Source organism: Hemiscyllium ocellatum, chromosome 29 (genome assembly GCF_020745735.1).
Source record: "Hemiscyllium ocellatum isolate sHemOce1 chromosome 29, sHemOce1.pat.X.cur, whole genome shotgun sequence".
Taxonomy (NCBI): domain Eukaryota; kingdom Metazoa; phylum Chordata; class Chondrichthyes; order Orectolobiformes; family Hemiscylliidae; genus Hemiscyllium; species Hemiscyllium ocellatum.
The window spans coordinates 50,514,478-50,529,324 of NC_083429.1; the positions used below are offsets into that span (position 1 = coordinate 50,514,478).

At 38.1% G+C, this 14,847-nt stretch overlaps 1 protein-coding gene across 5 annotated transcripts in view; it reads right to left on the reverse strand.

The window, feature by feature from the left end:
• Positions 1 to 2,542: 2,542 nt before the first annotated feature.
• Positions 2,543 to 14,847, reverse strand: part of LOC132829611 (marginal zone B- and B1-cell-specific protein-like) — a 28,769-nt gene continuing 16,464 nt past the window's right edge. For all 5 annotated transcript variants that reach the window (XM_060846900.1, XM_060846897.1, XM_060846896.1 and 2 more), the window contains exons 2-5: positions 9,578 to 9,755; positions 7,780 to 7,901; positions 5,877 to 5,981; positions 2,543 to 4,158 (exon numbers count right to left, since the gene is read on the reverse strand). In XM_060846900.1, coding sequence (XP_060702883.1) covers positions 3,993 to 4,158; positions 5,877 to 5,981; positions 7,780 to 7,901; positions 9,578 to 9,670 — 486 coding nt within the window. In that variant the 5' untranslated portion in view covers positions 9,671 to 9,755 and the 3' untranslated portion in view covers positions 2,543 to 3,992. The remainder of the gene's footprint in view (positions 4,159 to 5,876; positions 5,982 to 7,779; positions 7,902 to 9,577; positions 9,756 to 14,847) is intronic.

Consider the following 14,847-nt stretch of genomic DNA (forward strand, 5'->3'; position numbering starts at 1 on the left):
TTGTGATGTATTATTCTATGATTCAACAGTAATTTCACATTTATGTGCGAAAGTCTAAAATACGGAAATGCTTGTGTGAAATTTTCCATGAGAAGGTTCATGGATTTCTTTGCATTCCCACCTGCAGTTCTTACTGTACAAATTTATCCATTTACTTTAAATATATATGGCAAACCTTTTAAAATACGGCAAATCAGATTCAAGCTGAACAGAAGAAATTAAACACAAAAATTATTTTTCGTGGAGAGTAAGGCAAATATTAAAAAGGATGAGCAGGAATCTTTTGAACACTATAAACCAAGTGTATGTGAGGGAGAAGACTTTTATGTGAAAAAAAACTTATACATCATTTTGTTGAGGTATGCTGGCAATTTGTTTAAACTAGGCCTTCCCAAAGTGGATGTTACAAGCTACAATTTTGGGGTTGCAGGTTATCGGATACTAATGTCCAGCATGGAGCTCTCCTTTGAAATAAGGGTCCCAGATCTTTCCAAGGACTGCAAAAGAGGGTCCCAGGACCTCTATGTCCTCAATACACAGCACAAACAACAGCTTGCATTTATATGGTGTATTACTGTAAAATATCCCAAAGCACTCCACAGGAGCATTTAAAATTGCAGCACTTGTAATGGAGGAGATAAAGAAGCCAGCAACAGAGGACTTGAGAGGCTGAATGCTGAATGTTTCCTCCTATGGGTGCCAACTAGAACTGGGGGACACATTTCCAGAATAAGAGGTCTCCCTTTTAAAATAGAAAGGAGAAGAATGCTTTTCTTTCAAAGGTGCACCAGTCTGTGGAATTTGCTTCTCCAAAAAGCAGTGAGGTTGAGTTGCTGAAGTTATTCAAGGCTGAACTGAATGTGTGATAGACAAAGGAGATATGGGTTAAAGAAGGGGTAGGGCAGACTTGGCAGACTGAAGTTGTGACCACAACCTGATTAATCATGATTTTATTAAATGGCATAGCAGGTTGAGTTAAATGCCCTATTTCATCTCCTAATTCTTATGTTTCTATAAACAAATTTATTTTCCTTTTAGAAACACCAGAGGGATGCTCAGCAGAAAAAAAATGTCTTTGTCAGTGAGAGGAATATGATTCTTAAGCAGATAATTGGATAAGAATTCCCCACTGTGGAAACCCAGTGGATCCTGGGCAGCACGGTGGCACAGTGGTTAGCACTGCTGCCTCACAGCGCCAGGGACCTGGGTTCAATTCCCGCCTCAGGCGACTGACTGTGTGGAGTTTGCACGTTCTCCCCGTGTCTGCGTGGGTTTCCTCCGGGTGCTCCGGTTTCCTCCCACAGTCACAAAGATGTGCGGGTCAGGTGAATTGGCCATGCTAAATTGCCCCTAGTGTTAGGTAAGGGGTATATGTAGGGGTATGGGTGGGTTGCGCTTCGGCGGGTCGGTGTGGACTTGTTGGGCCGAAGGGCCTGTTTCCACACTGTAAGTAATCTAATCCTCCGTTTCTGTATTGCAGTCTTAATTTGCAACATTTGGGCCGCTGTGGGTCCCTCAGGTCTGCTGTTGTACTGAAACCAGGTAGACATCCAATTACAAGTCTGTACCAAGTCTTCACGAGATCACACTAAGAGCTGAACTCAAAATTCCAGGTGAATTCAGAGTGGGTGAATTATTAATATACTGTGCCTTACTGGCAGCTTAGTTTGAGAAGAGAATACTGAGGCATTAATCAATAAAAAGAAATAGACTAAGGAAGATGCAGGTTAAAGCTAGACTGTCAGATGGATAGATATTAATTACAGCATATTAACAGAACAGGAAGAAATGTATCTGAGGTGCAAGCAATGTTGAGTAGATAAGAAGTGATGAGACATACAGGGACACAGGGAAATCAATGAAAAGAATGGCAGGTTTAGAAAATGAAAGAAGATGTCATACTTATAAAGAGTAAATGCAACGTCCTTTACTTCAGAAGGTGAGGATAACACATTTTGTCAGTGCAAAACTGATGGAAGTTTCTCAATACTTAAACATGCTAATTTGATGGGGCAATGCAGAAAGATTTATTCCATCCATAGTTCATGGCACATCTGTTAGTCATACCTTTGATAGGACAGAGCAGAGGGAACTTAACACTGTGTATAATATAAGTTTTACAATCTCTGACAGTGTTTGACAGGGATAATTTAAAGAAAACTTTGATCTGTATCTAACCCAGTGCTGTCCCTGCACTTGGAGTGTTTGATGGGATAATATGGAGGGAGCTTTACTATGTATCTAGCTCCATGTTATACTTGGCCTGAAGTATTTGAAGTTGATACTTAATGTCAAAGATAGAAAGGTATTTCTGATCATAGAGAGCTCCACAATCTGATGCCTCCAAAAGTGGAGATACATTTGCTCCATATAACGAATAATCTGTTAATTAAGCAACAGTGATATTAACTATTAATTTAAAATAGTAGCTGCAAATCTTTGAGGGAATTAAATATAAAAAAAAACCACGTCTTAAAAATGCAAACTTTTTATTTTTCTCAAGCTTAACACTAAATTTCAGAATGAATAGAATAAATGCCAAAAACATGCTTGCAGTACCTCTCTTGGGAATCCTTTCCACTTGTCTCATGGTATTTGAATCTAAATTGCAAATTTCAAATGCACACAGAACAAACGTGATCACTGAATAATATCAGCTATATGTCAATAAAAGAATATTCAGTGAACTGTGGAAAGTCCAGTCTCAAACATGGTTTTAAATAGAACTTATAATAAATACCATTGTTATCTCCAGGTTATAAATTATCTGTACTTTTCCTCAACCGATAAGTTAGTGAAAGTGAAGTATAACCAGACAATGTAACTGTTCTTCACTGATTCCAACCAAGGTGATTGTAAAGCTGTGCCAACTTGAAGTTCTTCACTTGTGGTATTTGATCAAGGATGTACATATGGCTCACAGATGAAGATAATAGTGTATTTAGCTGTAATGTTTCTATATTGTGCCCTCCTCCACCCCAGCCAGACATCCCCAATGTCACCAGGCCAGGAAAGATTATCTGCTGATATTCACTGTCTTGGCATGTCTGTGAAGAATGGCAACTCCGGCAAGAAATCAAACTAATAAATGGGTCACAGTATTCAAAAGCAGAGAGAACTATTTTCAAAAAGATTAAAACCAATTTACACATATCTTAACCTATAAATGATTATGAATCTGATTGTTCTCCAGACCTCCACTGACAACACATTTGCTTACACATAAATTCAGATCCAGTCCCTATTTAGAACACATACATTCATATAAATTGCTAGAGTATTGAATGAAAGTGTGGAATATTTGTATTGGTGGTATGAATGACCCAAACATTACAATTCAGTCTCCCTAAATTCAAAAGCATTGCAGAAGTTATGTCAGTTGTAATTGTCCAGACATAGTTTCAGCTTTAATAATGCCTGCACACAGGGCCATTAGAAAAGATAACAATTTATCATAGGTGGCTTAGAGTTCACACAATTTGAAAGTCACATCAATCATTACTTCATTTTCCAACAAAACATTGGCCTCAAGCTGTTTCTGCCTATAAAACTGGAGCATTAAAGAAACAAAATGGCAACTTTGAATTTAACACTAATGCAAATAATTAACAGCTTTTGCTTTTTGGTTAGTTTAAAGAGTTGACAGTTAAACGCAGACTTTTTAAGTAGTGAGGGCTATGTACTATTGGATTCCATTGATTTCTGGGCCTCAATATTTATATGGAAGAATGTGTTGGAACATCAGCAAGATAATTTATAAGGATACAAAAGCATGACTATCTATCAGCATTTTAAATAACATTTAGATGAATTAATTAATCTATTATATATTATTTTATGACGAGTGAATACCAGAAATTTGGGTATGGGCCTGAATTAGTTTGAATGAATTTTAAAAATGCGCTGATTCCCTCCCCAGCCCTAACACCTGCTCACACCATCACCCAAATTCCTCATGTGCACTTGTCATTTGAACAGGCAACATAAAATGGTTATATTTCATCCTTAAATGCTGTTTGGAAACTTTTATGTTTGGTGCAAGCTCCATTTTTACCAAAACAGAGAAAATCTTCTAAATAGTCTCGATTTTTCCTGAATTCATTGTAAATGTCCTCTTCTGAAAACTCTCCGAGGTAAGCCTGGCACATTTTGAACAACCTATAGGAATTAGACAGATGTGTTAATGATCCAAACAAGAGGAATCCAATTAAAAAATTGAAAAATAGCAAGTAAATGGAGGAGAACTAAAAGAACAGATAATTTTTGGAAAGACACAGTGAACTAGTCAGTATTTGAAAATGAAAATGCCAAACATTGCACTGTCTTTCAAATACTCATAGGTTGCTGAATGTTTCCAAATTATTTTTGTGAACAGAAGAAACTTTGGGTTTCTAATCTCCAGCCTGCTGTTTCAATTCAATTTATACTGAAGAATTTGTGTTACTAGTTATCAATATAATTGCATTTTCCCCCTAAATTACCTTCTGTGCATTCTTCTCTTTAATTATCCCAATATAACAATTATTTTTCAATCTGAATTACTGAGTAAACTGCCTGTCCACAAGTTTGGCAATCCAGTTCTTTGACCAGAAAGACATTTACAGTGATTATTATTTGATCCTCCCTATCCTGGTTTCAACTCTGTTTATTGCACACTGGCCCAGTAATTCAACACATAGCTGTGTGTACAATCTTGTCTGTTGTACTTCAATTGATAGAATTCCAAACACTTGTGAATTAGAAAGTTATGGCTTCAATTCCTAGTCAGTTATGTGATCATTTGACATTGATTCTCCATGCTGTACTAATAAGCTGTTGTGACAGAGTGATAATGTCCCTACGTCTGAGCCAGGAGACCTAGGTTCATGTCCCACCCACTCCAGGGGTGTGCCACGACATCTCTGAAATAATCCCATGGGATAATTTACGTTCGTAGGACCAGAGGACACTGTGACACTCTGAAAGGTGAGGTGGGACCTGTTTGATGTCTCATCCAGAAGCTGGTATCTCCAAACCCAAAATTGCAGTACTCCATATTGTCTAATTAACCTGCAATTTTGGTTTTAGAGATACCAGCTTCTGGATGAGACATCAAACAGACCCCACATCGCCTTTCGGAGTGTCACAGTGTCCTGTGGTCCTACGAACGTAAATTATCCCATGGGATTATTTCAAACAAGAGCAGTTATCCTGGCAGGTTCCAGGTCAATATTTATCCCTTGATCAACAGCCCATACCCATATTATCTAATAATGCTGTCTGTGGAAACTGTGGTGCATAAATTGGCTGCTGCATTTCCTACAACAGTGATTATATTTCATTACCTGAGTTGTGTGAGGGGTTTGAAAAGTACAATATAAATGCAAGATTTTCTTTCTTTGCTGTCCACAAAATGATGTCTTGTTTGATATAACAGTACTGTTGATGTATAGTATTTATAAGCATTTTGAAACATTTCTGAGCAATGTAAAAGGTATTGCATGAATGCAAGAGTTCCTCCACACATGATGGCATCACTGAGGCAATCTTCACTTTGAAGTTTGTGATGGTGTTCAGTGAGAAGACTGCAATTCCATTAAGAATAGAAACCTGTGATTGTTTGAGTTAGCTATATCAAACTAGGTGACATCTTTAACAAAATTACTACCATGTCCTATTATTTCTGGAAATTCAGTGTCAAAACTACACAGAAACAATTGTTTACTTGTGAGTCGATCCACCAAACATTCCCCTGTAACATTTCAACTTATCAACTACACTTATCAAAACATAAATATGTTATCCATTAAAATCTCTAAAGTGAAGAGATACATACAATGGAATATAATAGCTACTACACTTTAGTTATTCAAATTACTGTTTTGTAATATGTTTACCGTCCTGGCCATGGTCCACTCATCACCATCACTCCTGTAAAATCTTCAGTCTCTAGTCCAGGGCCTGATAGACGTTTAATGCCATTCACCTCTATTACGCCATGCCTGCAAAGCATTAATGGAACAAAAATATAATTTGCACAGGGCTCTATGTCAAGTCACAATGAGGTATGCTCTTAATTATAGATTCAGTACCAGCAAAATCTAACAAATGTGGTAGAAGTCTTTTGGAGAAACAAATCTTGACAAATGTGCTGAACCGAATGCCTGATTTAATAATACAGACACAACAGCACAAGACATATCATTAAACGCACACTTTGTTCCAAGATATATCTAAGTATTTAATACGTTTTCGACACTCAACTGAACTTTTAAAATAAAGATTGCCTTTTTTGTTCTTCTCTTTTGAAAAACCAACTTTTACAGAAGTTGGGTGTCACACCTCAGCCAAATGATTATTCTTTATGTGTTCGGAAGAAGCTGGACTGTGACAAGCTTAATTGGAAGAAATAAGCACTGGATTAAATGATGATAGGTGAAATGTATAATGGATAAGAAGAAGCTCTTTTACTGAGTTACTAATGTGGGAATACAGTCTGGTCTTGATTTTGATCACAAATGTCCCTATTTTGCCATTGGAGAGTCAATAGAAAGTGTTATTTATTCTCAATGCTCTACAGAGTCATCAAATGTTGACACTGAACTATCCTTGCCAATTATCATAGTGTGCTTTGTGCTCTATGAAACCAAACTCATACTGCTGACAACACTGTTTATTTTAAGTGTTCAATAATTACAACTTATATAAAATTTGAAAATAATTACCATTATTCCATGCTGTAGGTAATTCTCGAAAAACTTTTCAGACATGGGGGCGAGTAACCTTTATAGTAGTTAAAAAATAATTGTAATCTATTCATATAATTCCTTGGACTCCTTGAGGCCTAGAACACTCTGCAGAGATATTGCACAAGCCCTGAAACTGTGCTTGAAACCCCAATTTGAACAGAAGAAGAGCTCTTACTTAAGTAATTTCTTTTTATCTTTATTGTACCTCAAAATAGTGTTGTATTGTGGTGACAAAATACTTTTCACTGTTTCATCAAGATTTATGTGACAATAAGTAAATCATTCATTGATCACTCTTTAAAATTATTTCTTGATAAACATTAAAACCTGAATAAAGTCAATTCATACCTCTTATAAACAAATAATTTTCAGAAACAATCAAGTCATGTGATTACACCTTGTTCTACCAAATGGTGTTTTAAAACCTCCGACCTGAACCATAAGTAGTATCAGTTGAAATTTTCAGTCAGATCTTTTTATATAATTGTTAATTATCACGGTATCTATATTACCTTCACAAATCCCAAAACCTTCTAAGATCTCTATTCCTTCATCTCTAATATTTTGAACCTTCACTTGACTAGACCTTAAGTGCTGAAATTCCTTTCCTACACCTCACTAACTCTTTTTCACTCTTTAAAAATCTCCTTAAATTGCTTCAAACAAATGTGCAGCTTCTTATGTGATTCAGCATCAAAGTTTGCATTATAACACTCCTGCGAAGCAACTTGGGATGATTTACTGCATTAAAAGTGTTACATAAATAAAAGCTGCAGTTGAGCCATTAGTCCCTTTCTACATAGTCACTTAAATGTCTGCAATAACGCACTCTCAAGTAGCTGCATTTACATAAAAATACAGTATTATTGAAGTATAAAAATAATTCTAATATGAAATCATTCATAATTGCTGAATTATGACACGTAATCTTGGTTCAAAAATATCTTTATACACGATTATTCATTTTTAAGCCATTCACAAAATTTTACAAGACAAGTAAGGAAGGAGACTTATCTGGGATTGTGTAAAGGGTCATCTGACAGAAACTCACTTTTCCCAACTCTGGGAGCAGCATTTCTCCAAAGCATCGGTGTAATCAGATTCATTCAATACCGCTTTCCCTTCTTTCACTGCAGAGATTTTTGATTCCCACTTCGAAAGATATTCCTGCATCTTTACAGCACAGAGTGAATAACAATTGTCATTGTTTAAAACTGAAGTAAAGTCTGTTCTTTTGATAACTATCATACTTCTACAGCTGCACAATTTACCACATTGGAATAACAAACTCCCATTCTCAGCCTAAGGCTCTTCATCAAGAGTATTTCTTGCAGTTCCAAACTCCAATGATACCCATCATATTATTCTCAACTTTGTGAGAGTTTATGGATTAAAATAACTGCCCTCAATGAGTTCAGACATTCTTCAAATCCCAGCAAGATAAAAAGTGGAAGGAATTTGTTCTGTTTTGTTCTAATGTTCTGTACTGAAACAAAAAATACCTGGGAAAGATCTGGCTTCCTATATCAGGACTACTTCTTAGAATGTATTCAAATATCATGCTAACAGGAATGTATTTGCTGTATAAATTAATTTAATAGCAACTAGCAATTAATAACTAATTACGTAGAAAGATATCACCCACAGTAATTACAATACATGCTGACTGCAATGAGAATCTAACATTACTCATGAAGTTTTTTATCATGAATTCAAAAACGTATGGCCTGTTGTGGGACAGCCCCGCCTTATCTGTGCCACTGATTTATCCACAGCTCTTTATGCTGACTGGTAGAGCACTCAAAACAAATTTGCCAGTTTCATTTTTAGAAATCTTTAAAACTTAGTGAGGCAACTGATAACAAAATAAAATTTAACCGTTCGACAGATCTGATTGTCAAAACTCATTTTATATACAAAGAAATAGTATTTCCTGGCCCACTCAACCAGTACAGATACTGGAGATATGACTACACTCTACGCCCTTCTGCAAAGCTTACTAAAAATAAATTAAATTTACATAGTGCCTTTCAGAATGTCACGAAATTACACGTAGTCAAAGAAGCACTTAAAGTGCAGCCACCATTATATTGTAGGCATTTTGAATTTGCTTTTTAAAAGCATGTGTTACTAAAATTTTATTATTTTAAATTGTAGTCATATAGCACAGAAACAGACTCTCCAGTCCAACTCATTCATGCCGACCAAGTTTCCCAAACTAAACTAGTTATTTGTCTCCGTTTGGCCCATATCTCTCACAACTTTTCCTATTCGTGTACCTGTCCAAATGTCTTTTAACAGTACCCACATCTTCCATTTTCTCTAGCAATTCATTCCATATTCACACCACCCTCTGTGAAAAAGTTGCTCCTAGGTCCCCTTTAAAACTTTCCCCTCACCTTAAAATTATGCCCTCTAGTTTTGAATTTCACCACCCTGGGGAAAACACCTTTGCTATTCACCTTATCTATGCCCCTCATGATTTTATACACCTCTATAAGGTCACCCCTCTAGCTCTCACTCTCCAGGGAAAAAAGTCCCAACCTGTCCATCCTCTCCCCAAAACTCAAACCTTCCAATCCTAGTAACATCCTTGAAAACCTTTTCTGCGCTCTAATTTAATAATAAATTTAATATTTGTACTGAAAGCAACTTTTGAATTGACAGAAATAAACTGTACAGCTATTTTGTGAACCTGGTTGAATTAAGCATTATGAAGAAAACGGTGATATGTAGTTACAGATAAAAGGCTGAGTTTACAGAAAATAAAAGAAAACTGAGTAAGTCTCTAAGTGTGAGGGTACAAATTCCAAAGAGCAGTCAGTAATCGTATAGTGCATTCAACCTACCTGATAAGAAATTGCTCTGCAGGAGTCACACTTCAAATAATCAGGCATATGGCCAGAGTGAAACTCCTCGTCATTCAGATTAGGTGATTTCATCTCAATTGTCCCCGATTCTTGAAATTGCCCCGAACTTTGAGAAGCATACTTTCTTTCCTTATCCTTCTGATCACCTGCACTGGTGCTGTTGCACAGACATATAGTTAGAACTGCCACAATAAGAAACCTCATAATGGCCGCTGTGATGATTATTGACACTATATTGCAATCGAGGTTAGTGAATATACAGAAGCAAAGGCTGGTATTAAAGATTTCAAATGCTGACGTGGTACTCCTTGGTCTCCTTGTGCTGTACCAATCAGGAAATGAAAAGTAGCAGCTGTGTGATATTAAAACATACTGGAGGAGAGGAAGAAAAACAGACTTGTTATTGAGGTGCTTTCTGATTTCGGAAATCAAACCTTCCCCAAATACTTTCTGCTATCTCTCAAACATTTCAGAATCAAAACACAAAATTCTGAGTTAAATAGTTATAGTTTCAAAAATTATTAGTCTCGAAGGACAGTTGACACTCTTGCCATTAAGAATCTTCTAGTCATCACAACACATGGACAATCTCAGGATTGGGAAACAGCTGATACCTCTTGCCTTCATCAAACTTAATCTGATCTGGCCAACAGATAATATGGATTTTTCTATCATTTCTGTTCCCTCCAGGTGAGGAGCACCTTGTTTGTATTCAGTGTGTAACATGCGATTTGAATACATGGACAGCCAAAAGATCATGCAGCAAGGATTGTTTATTTCACTGGCAGCAGATCACCGCAACTATGAAAAGAAATTAAAATTAAACATAATGTAATTTAAATGTAATGGAGCCTACAGTTTACATTAGGTTGAGGAACACTTTGTCTCAGTGCTCCTTCCCCTGAATCCACCTTCACCCAAGAACAGTTTATTTTGCCAGAGAGGATCTATTCAACTGCTCCAGTTGCCATGCGACACTGTTGCCACTTGCTGCTAGAAGTCCTGGCACAACAGCTCAAGATTCCCTGCTGAGCACCCTTCCTCACTGTCACCACCATTGCCAGAGGTTCTGTTACAGGCATTCCTGCTTGAAACTTGCCATCTTGGCAACTAAACAGTGACTGTGTGCTAAGGAGCTGCATAAATTAACAGATTCAATAGTGCCATGGCTAGGATGCTCAATTCTAGCAGTCTTCTTTCATCCCAAATTGAAGCAAACTGTAAGGGTTGGGGATATAGCCATAATTTGTTCAAGATCTTTTCACTTCCTTACTTCCAAAGGATCTACGCTTTGTGGCAAATAATCCACATAGGGACCTTGGTCAGTCAGGTCTCCAGGAATCATTTAATCAACAGCTCATGTTGCTCTAATTTCTTTCTCCGAAAAGGTCCTTCCTATGCTATTTTCCAGGGTAGGCGTACGCCTCTCACAATGGATTCACCCTCTGGATTCATAAATGCAGGTCACTCCAGGATTTCACATCGTTATCTGACACCACTTCACACAAGCCATCACACACTGAACCCCAGGTTCTGCTATAGCACTGAGTGGACTGCACGCTTCCATATCATGTACAAGGATTCTGGCCTGAAGCAACTTCCCTCTGAACTGTTTCCTGAGGCCGGCCTGAACCTATTGTAGCCACTCTGTATCAAAGTCCTATGAATCCTGTATCTTATTCTGACTTCTGATATTCCAATTTTGGAAGGTAGTGCAGAGAGTAGCCTATGGATAAATGTCGAGGGGGGGGGGGGGGGGGGGGGTGGTTGATATTATGAGTATAAACTAGCTTTGGAAGGTCCTCAGGCGACTTGTTTGTTCCCAGCAATCTTGGTTCACAGATGGTCATGCAGAGTGTAGTTGAAGCTATTGCATTGCTCATTACCACTCTGCTTATGGTATGGTTCATGGTAATGCCATAGATCTTGCAAAGTTCCTTAGCATCTTGATCTTGAAGTTGTGTCCATGATCACTATCAATCTGACATGGTACAACGACACAATCACCCAGTAAAACTCAATTCTATAGTGGAGACCTTTTGGTCATGGGTAGAAATGGCTTAAGGCTGGTGAACTTGGTGAAGATATTCCACGACTAAGAACATTTCAACTGGGGACACGGACCATAACATACATCGTAAGGACCTCTAGAAGTCTCTTGGTGACCAGGAATCCCATGCTAGGATAAAGTCATTTGCCTGCTTCAGCCAAAGTTTATCTCTCAATTTTGACAGCAGTCACCAATATCAACAGCTGTCTGGTCAGGGCAGTCATTTTTTCTGTGCCTTGATATCCTCCTTGATTATGAACTGACATCAACAATTAATTTTGGAGACTTCATCTGTCTCTCTCTCTCCTTGTTAGAACCACACAATCACTCCATCCTCTTCTAGCCCGTCAGTGTTTTCTGTGACTGTTTAGACTCTCTCTTTTCAGTTGGTGCTAGGTGGATGGATGGTGGGCCTTCCAGCAATGGTGCAGTGCACTAATGCCAGCAATTAGCTGAAACTATTTTAAGTTAGATGGCAAAATTAAATCCAAGCCTGGTTCTAACTCTCTGGATCCGGTTGGATATCACTCAAAAGTGCATTAGTGACAGTTCACTGATTCTTAATTCAAATTTCATAGGGAAATAGGTCAGACTGTTGCCTTTGACTTGGGCATGAGAATGGTGTCAACCCATAGGTCCCTCTAGCCAGGCATGGAAAGTTTTCCAACAAAGTTCATGAGCATGTACATTAGTTGTACACAATCTTGAATCGAAACTGAGAGTTCAGCATTCATTGGGTTTCTGTTGCTTGAAAATGCTGCATTGATCAGAATGTCTGAATTTCTAAGAAATAACCCGTCTCAGGGTAGCATTTCGAGTTTCATATTGGAATAATTCTCTAAATTCCTCTCATTTACCTTGACACTCAACCTGGAATGAGCAATAACCACTCCTTTCTGCCCTTGAAACTGTGGCAGAACACACCCCGATCCAGTGTCAATTTCCAGCACGAAAGGCAGTTGAAAATCTAGGTAGCCATTACAAGTGATGAGACAAGCTTTTGTTTGAGGGTGCAAAAGGAGTCTTCACATGCTGATGTCAAACTCCCAGTGATGCTCCATGAAGTATCCAACCTCACACATTGTTTCTCAACCACTCCCTCAGCATTCTCTGGCATTCTCAGTAAATCAAGGAGTGAGGCAACCAACTGTACATAGCCTTGCGCAAATCTCCTATACTAACCACATAGACCAATGAACCAACGCAGTTCCTCTTTGTCTTAGGCAAAGGCCACTCCTCTATCCACTAAGATTTTCTCACCATCAGGAGTAATGCCTTCCTTGGTAAGTGTCCAATATACCATACACTTGTTCTGAAAATTTGGCTGCTCTCTGGTTTAAAGTCGTTCAAGTTAAACTTTAGCAAATGGGCTAAGAGAATGTCTAGTCTTGCAAGGATCGCCTCAAATGTCAAGCTGAAGGTGAGTATGTTGTCCAGATAGACAAGATGGGATTGAAATTAAGATTGCTAAAAGCTTTATCCAACATGCACAGAGGTGGCATGGGCCAGAGAGAGCCTAAAAGGCATGCTCACATAATCATAAAGTCTGTCAGTACCTGTTCAGAATGCTGACTTATTCAGAGATATGTCGCTGTTATAACTGTGGGTCAAACCAAAACTGCAGAAATAATTGGCACTTAGGAAAACTTGCAATGTTACCTCGATGTTAGGTAGAGGATAAGCATCCTTATAGTCTTTGTATTGACTGACTGATAATCAACATGCATCCTCAAATTTCTGTCTTTCTTCCTGACCATAACTATGGGAGTAGATGTATGGACTTGACAACTGAGATGACATTTCACTCCAAAGACGTTTGCAGGTAGCCCTAGACTTCCTCCCAATGAAGTGGAATCTAGGGCCAAAGAATCTCCACTGGACAATCATCTTTAATTACAATCCTGTGGCTTACCATGTCACAATATCCAATGTCATCATAATCTTTACTGAAAATTTTCCTGTACTTATTAAGAGTAGGAACAAGCTACCTTCTCTAATTCTCCTCTAAAGTGCCAATGTGCATCTTTAAAATGAGGATAGAAATATTTGCCTCAGTCAGCCAATTGCGGACATCTCTGCCAGAAAACAGAGGTGGTTGTCATGTTAACAGTAGTCTCGATTGAATCTCAGCCCGATCACAATTCCAATATCTCGATGGAACAGTTCTTGGGTAGAATCATCCTTAAAGTTTACCACAGAGATAGGACAGCAAGGACTGGATTTGCACTTGCTGTGCAGCAATCTGTTCCAAATATCTCTTCAGCATCAGGTGTATAACCCCATCAACACTGACAACAAACTTCCTTAATGGTAGCCTCTTTCCTGGATTTAGTTGTCCAATCATTCCTGTTATCTGGATGATGTGATCCCAAACTTCACAGAAAGTTAATTGAGTTTTATCACTATTAAGCCTCAACTTTATTTGGACATTCTCATGTCTGTTTGTGCTCAATGGTCCATCAATAGCTTTTCCCTGATTTAATTTCAAAGAGGGATCCAGGAAGATGGGGGCAATTAAAAACTTCAGGATTATGAAAAACAGATCTTCTCCTTTGGCTTGCTTGTACTCATAAAAACTGTCCCCTAAAACCCTTATTAGTACCTCAAAGAGCTACTATGAACTTCTTTAAACATCTGTACCTCTGCCAAGTATTTCCTGATGGCTTTCTCTATGCATTGCATCACAAATGCCAGATGCTCACTCACGTTGAGGCCCCAACCAGTTCTGCATATTCAATCCAATTTTCAATTGCTGGATCATGAGGTGTTTCCAGTCTTCCCTCAAATCTGTCCAGTGCCTTATTCATTAACAAGTAGAATATTTAACCAAGAGTATCAATTCCTTCCTACAGTGTTAAGAAAATGCACAGGGGGAGTCTCACCCTGAATTTGGCCTAAAGATCCAATTTCCTGAACTAATACTTGAACATCCAATGATAGACAATATTACTTTCAATTCCTCTGCCATGACCTGATGCCCATGCCGGTGCTGTGGAATCCTGCCAACTATATCAGAAATGTAAAATGCAATTTGAACACATTGACACTGATGACCCAAAGATCATTAAGCAAGGATTTTTTTATTCCTTCGGCATCAGGCCAATACAAACATGAAGGCAAATTAAGGTTAAACAAGCAAGCACATACAGTATACACATAAGATGAAGCCTGCGGTTCACATTAGGTTGAGGAAATCTTT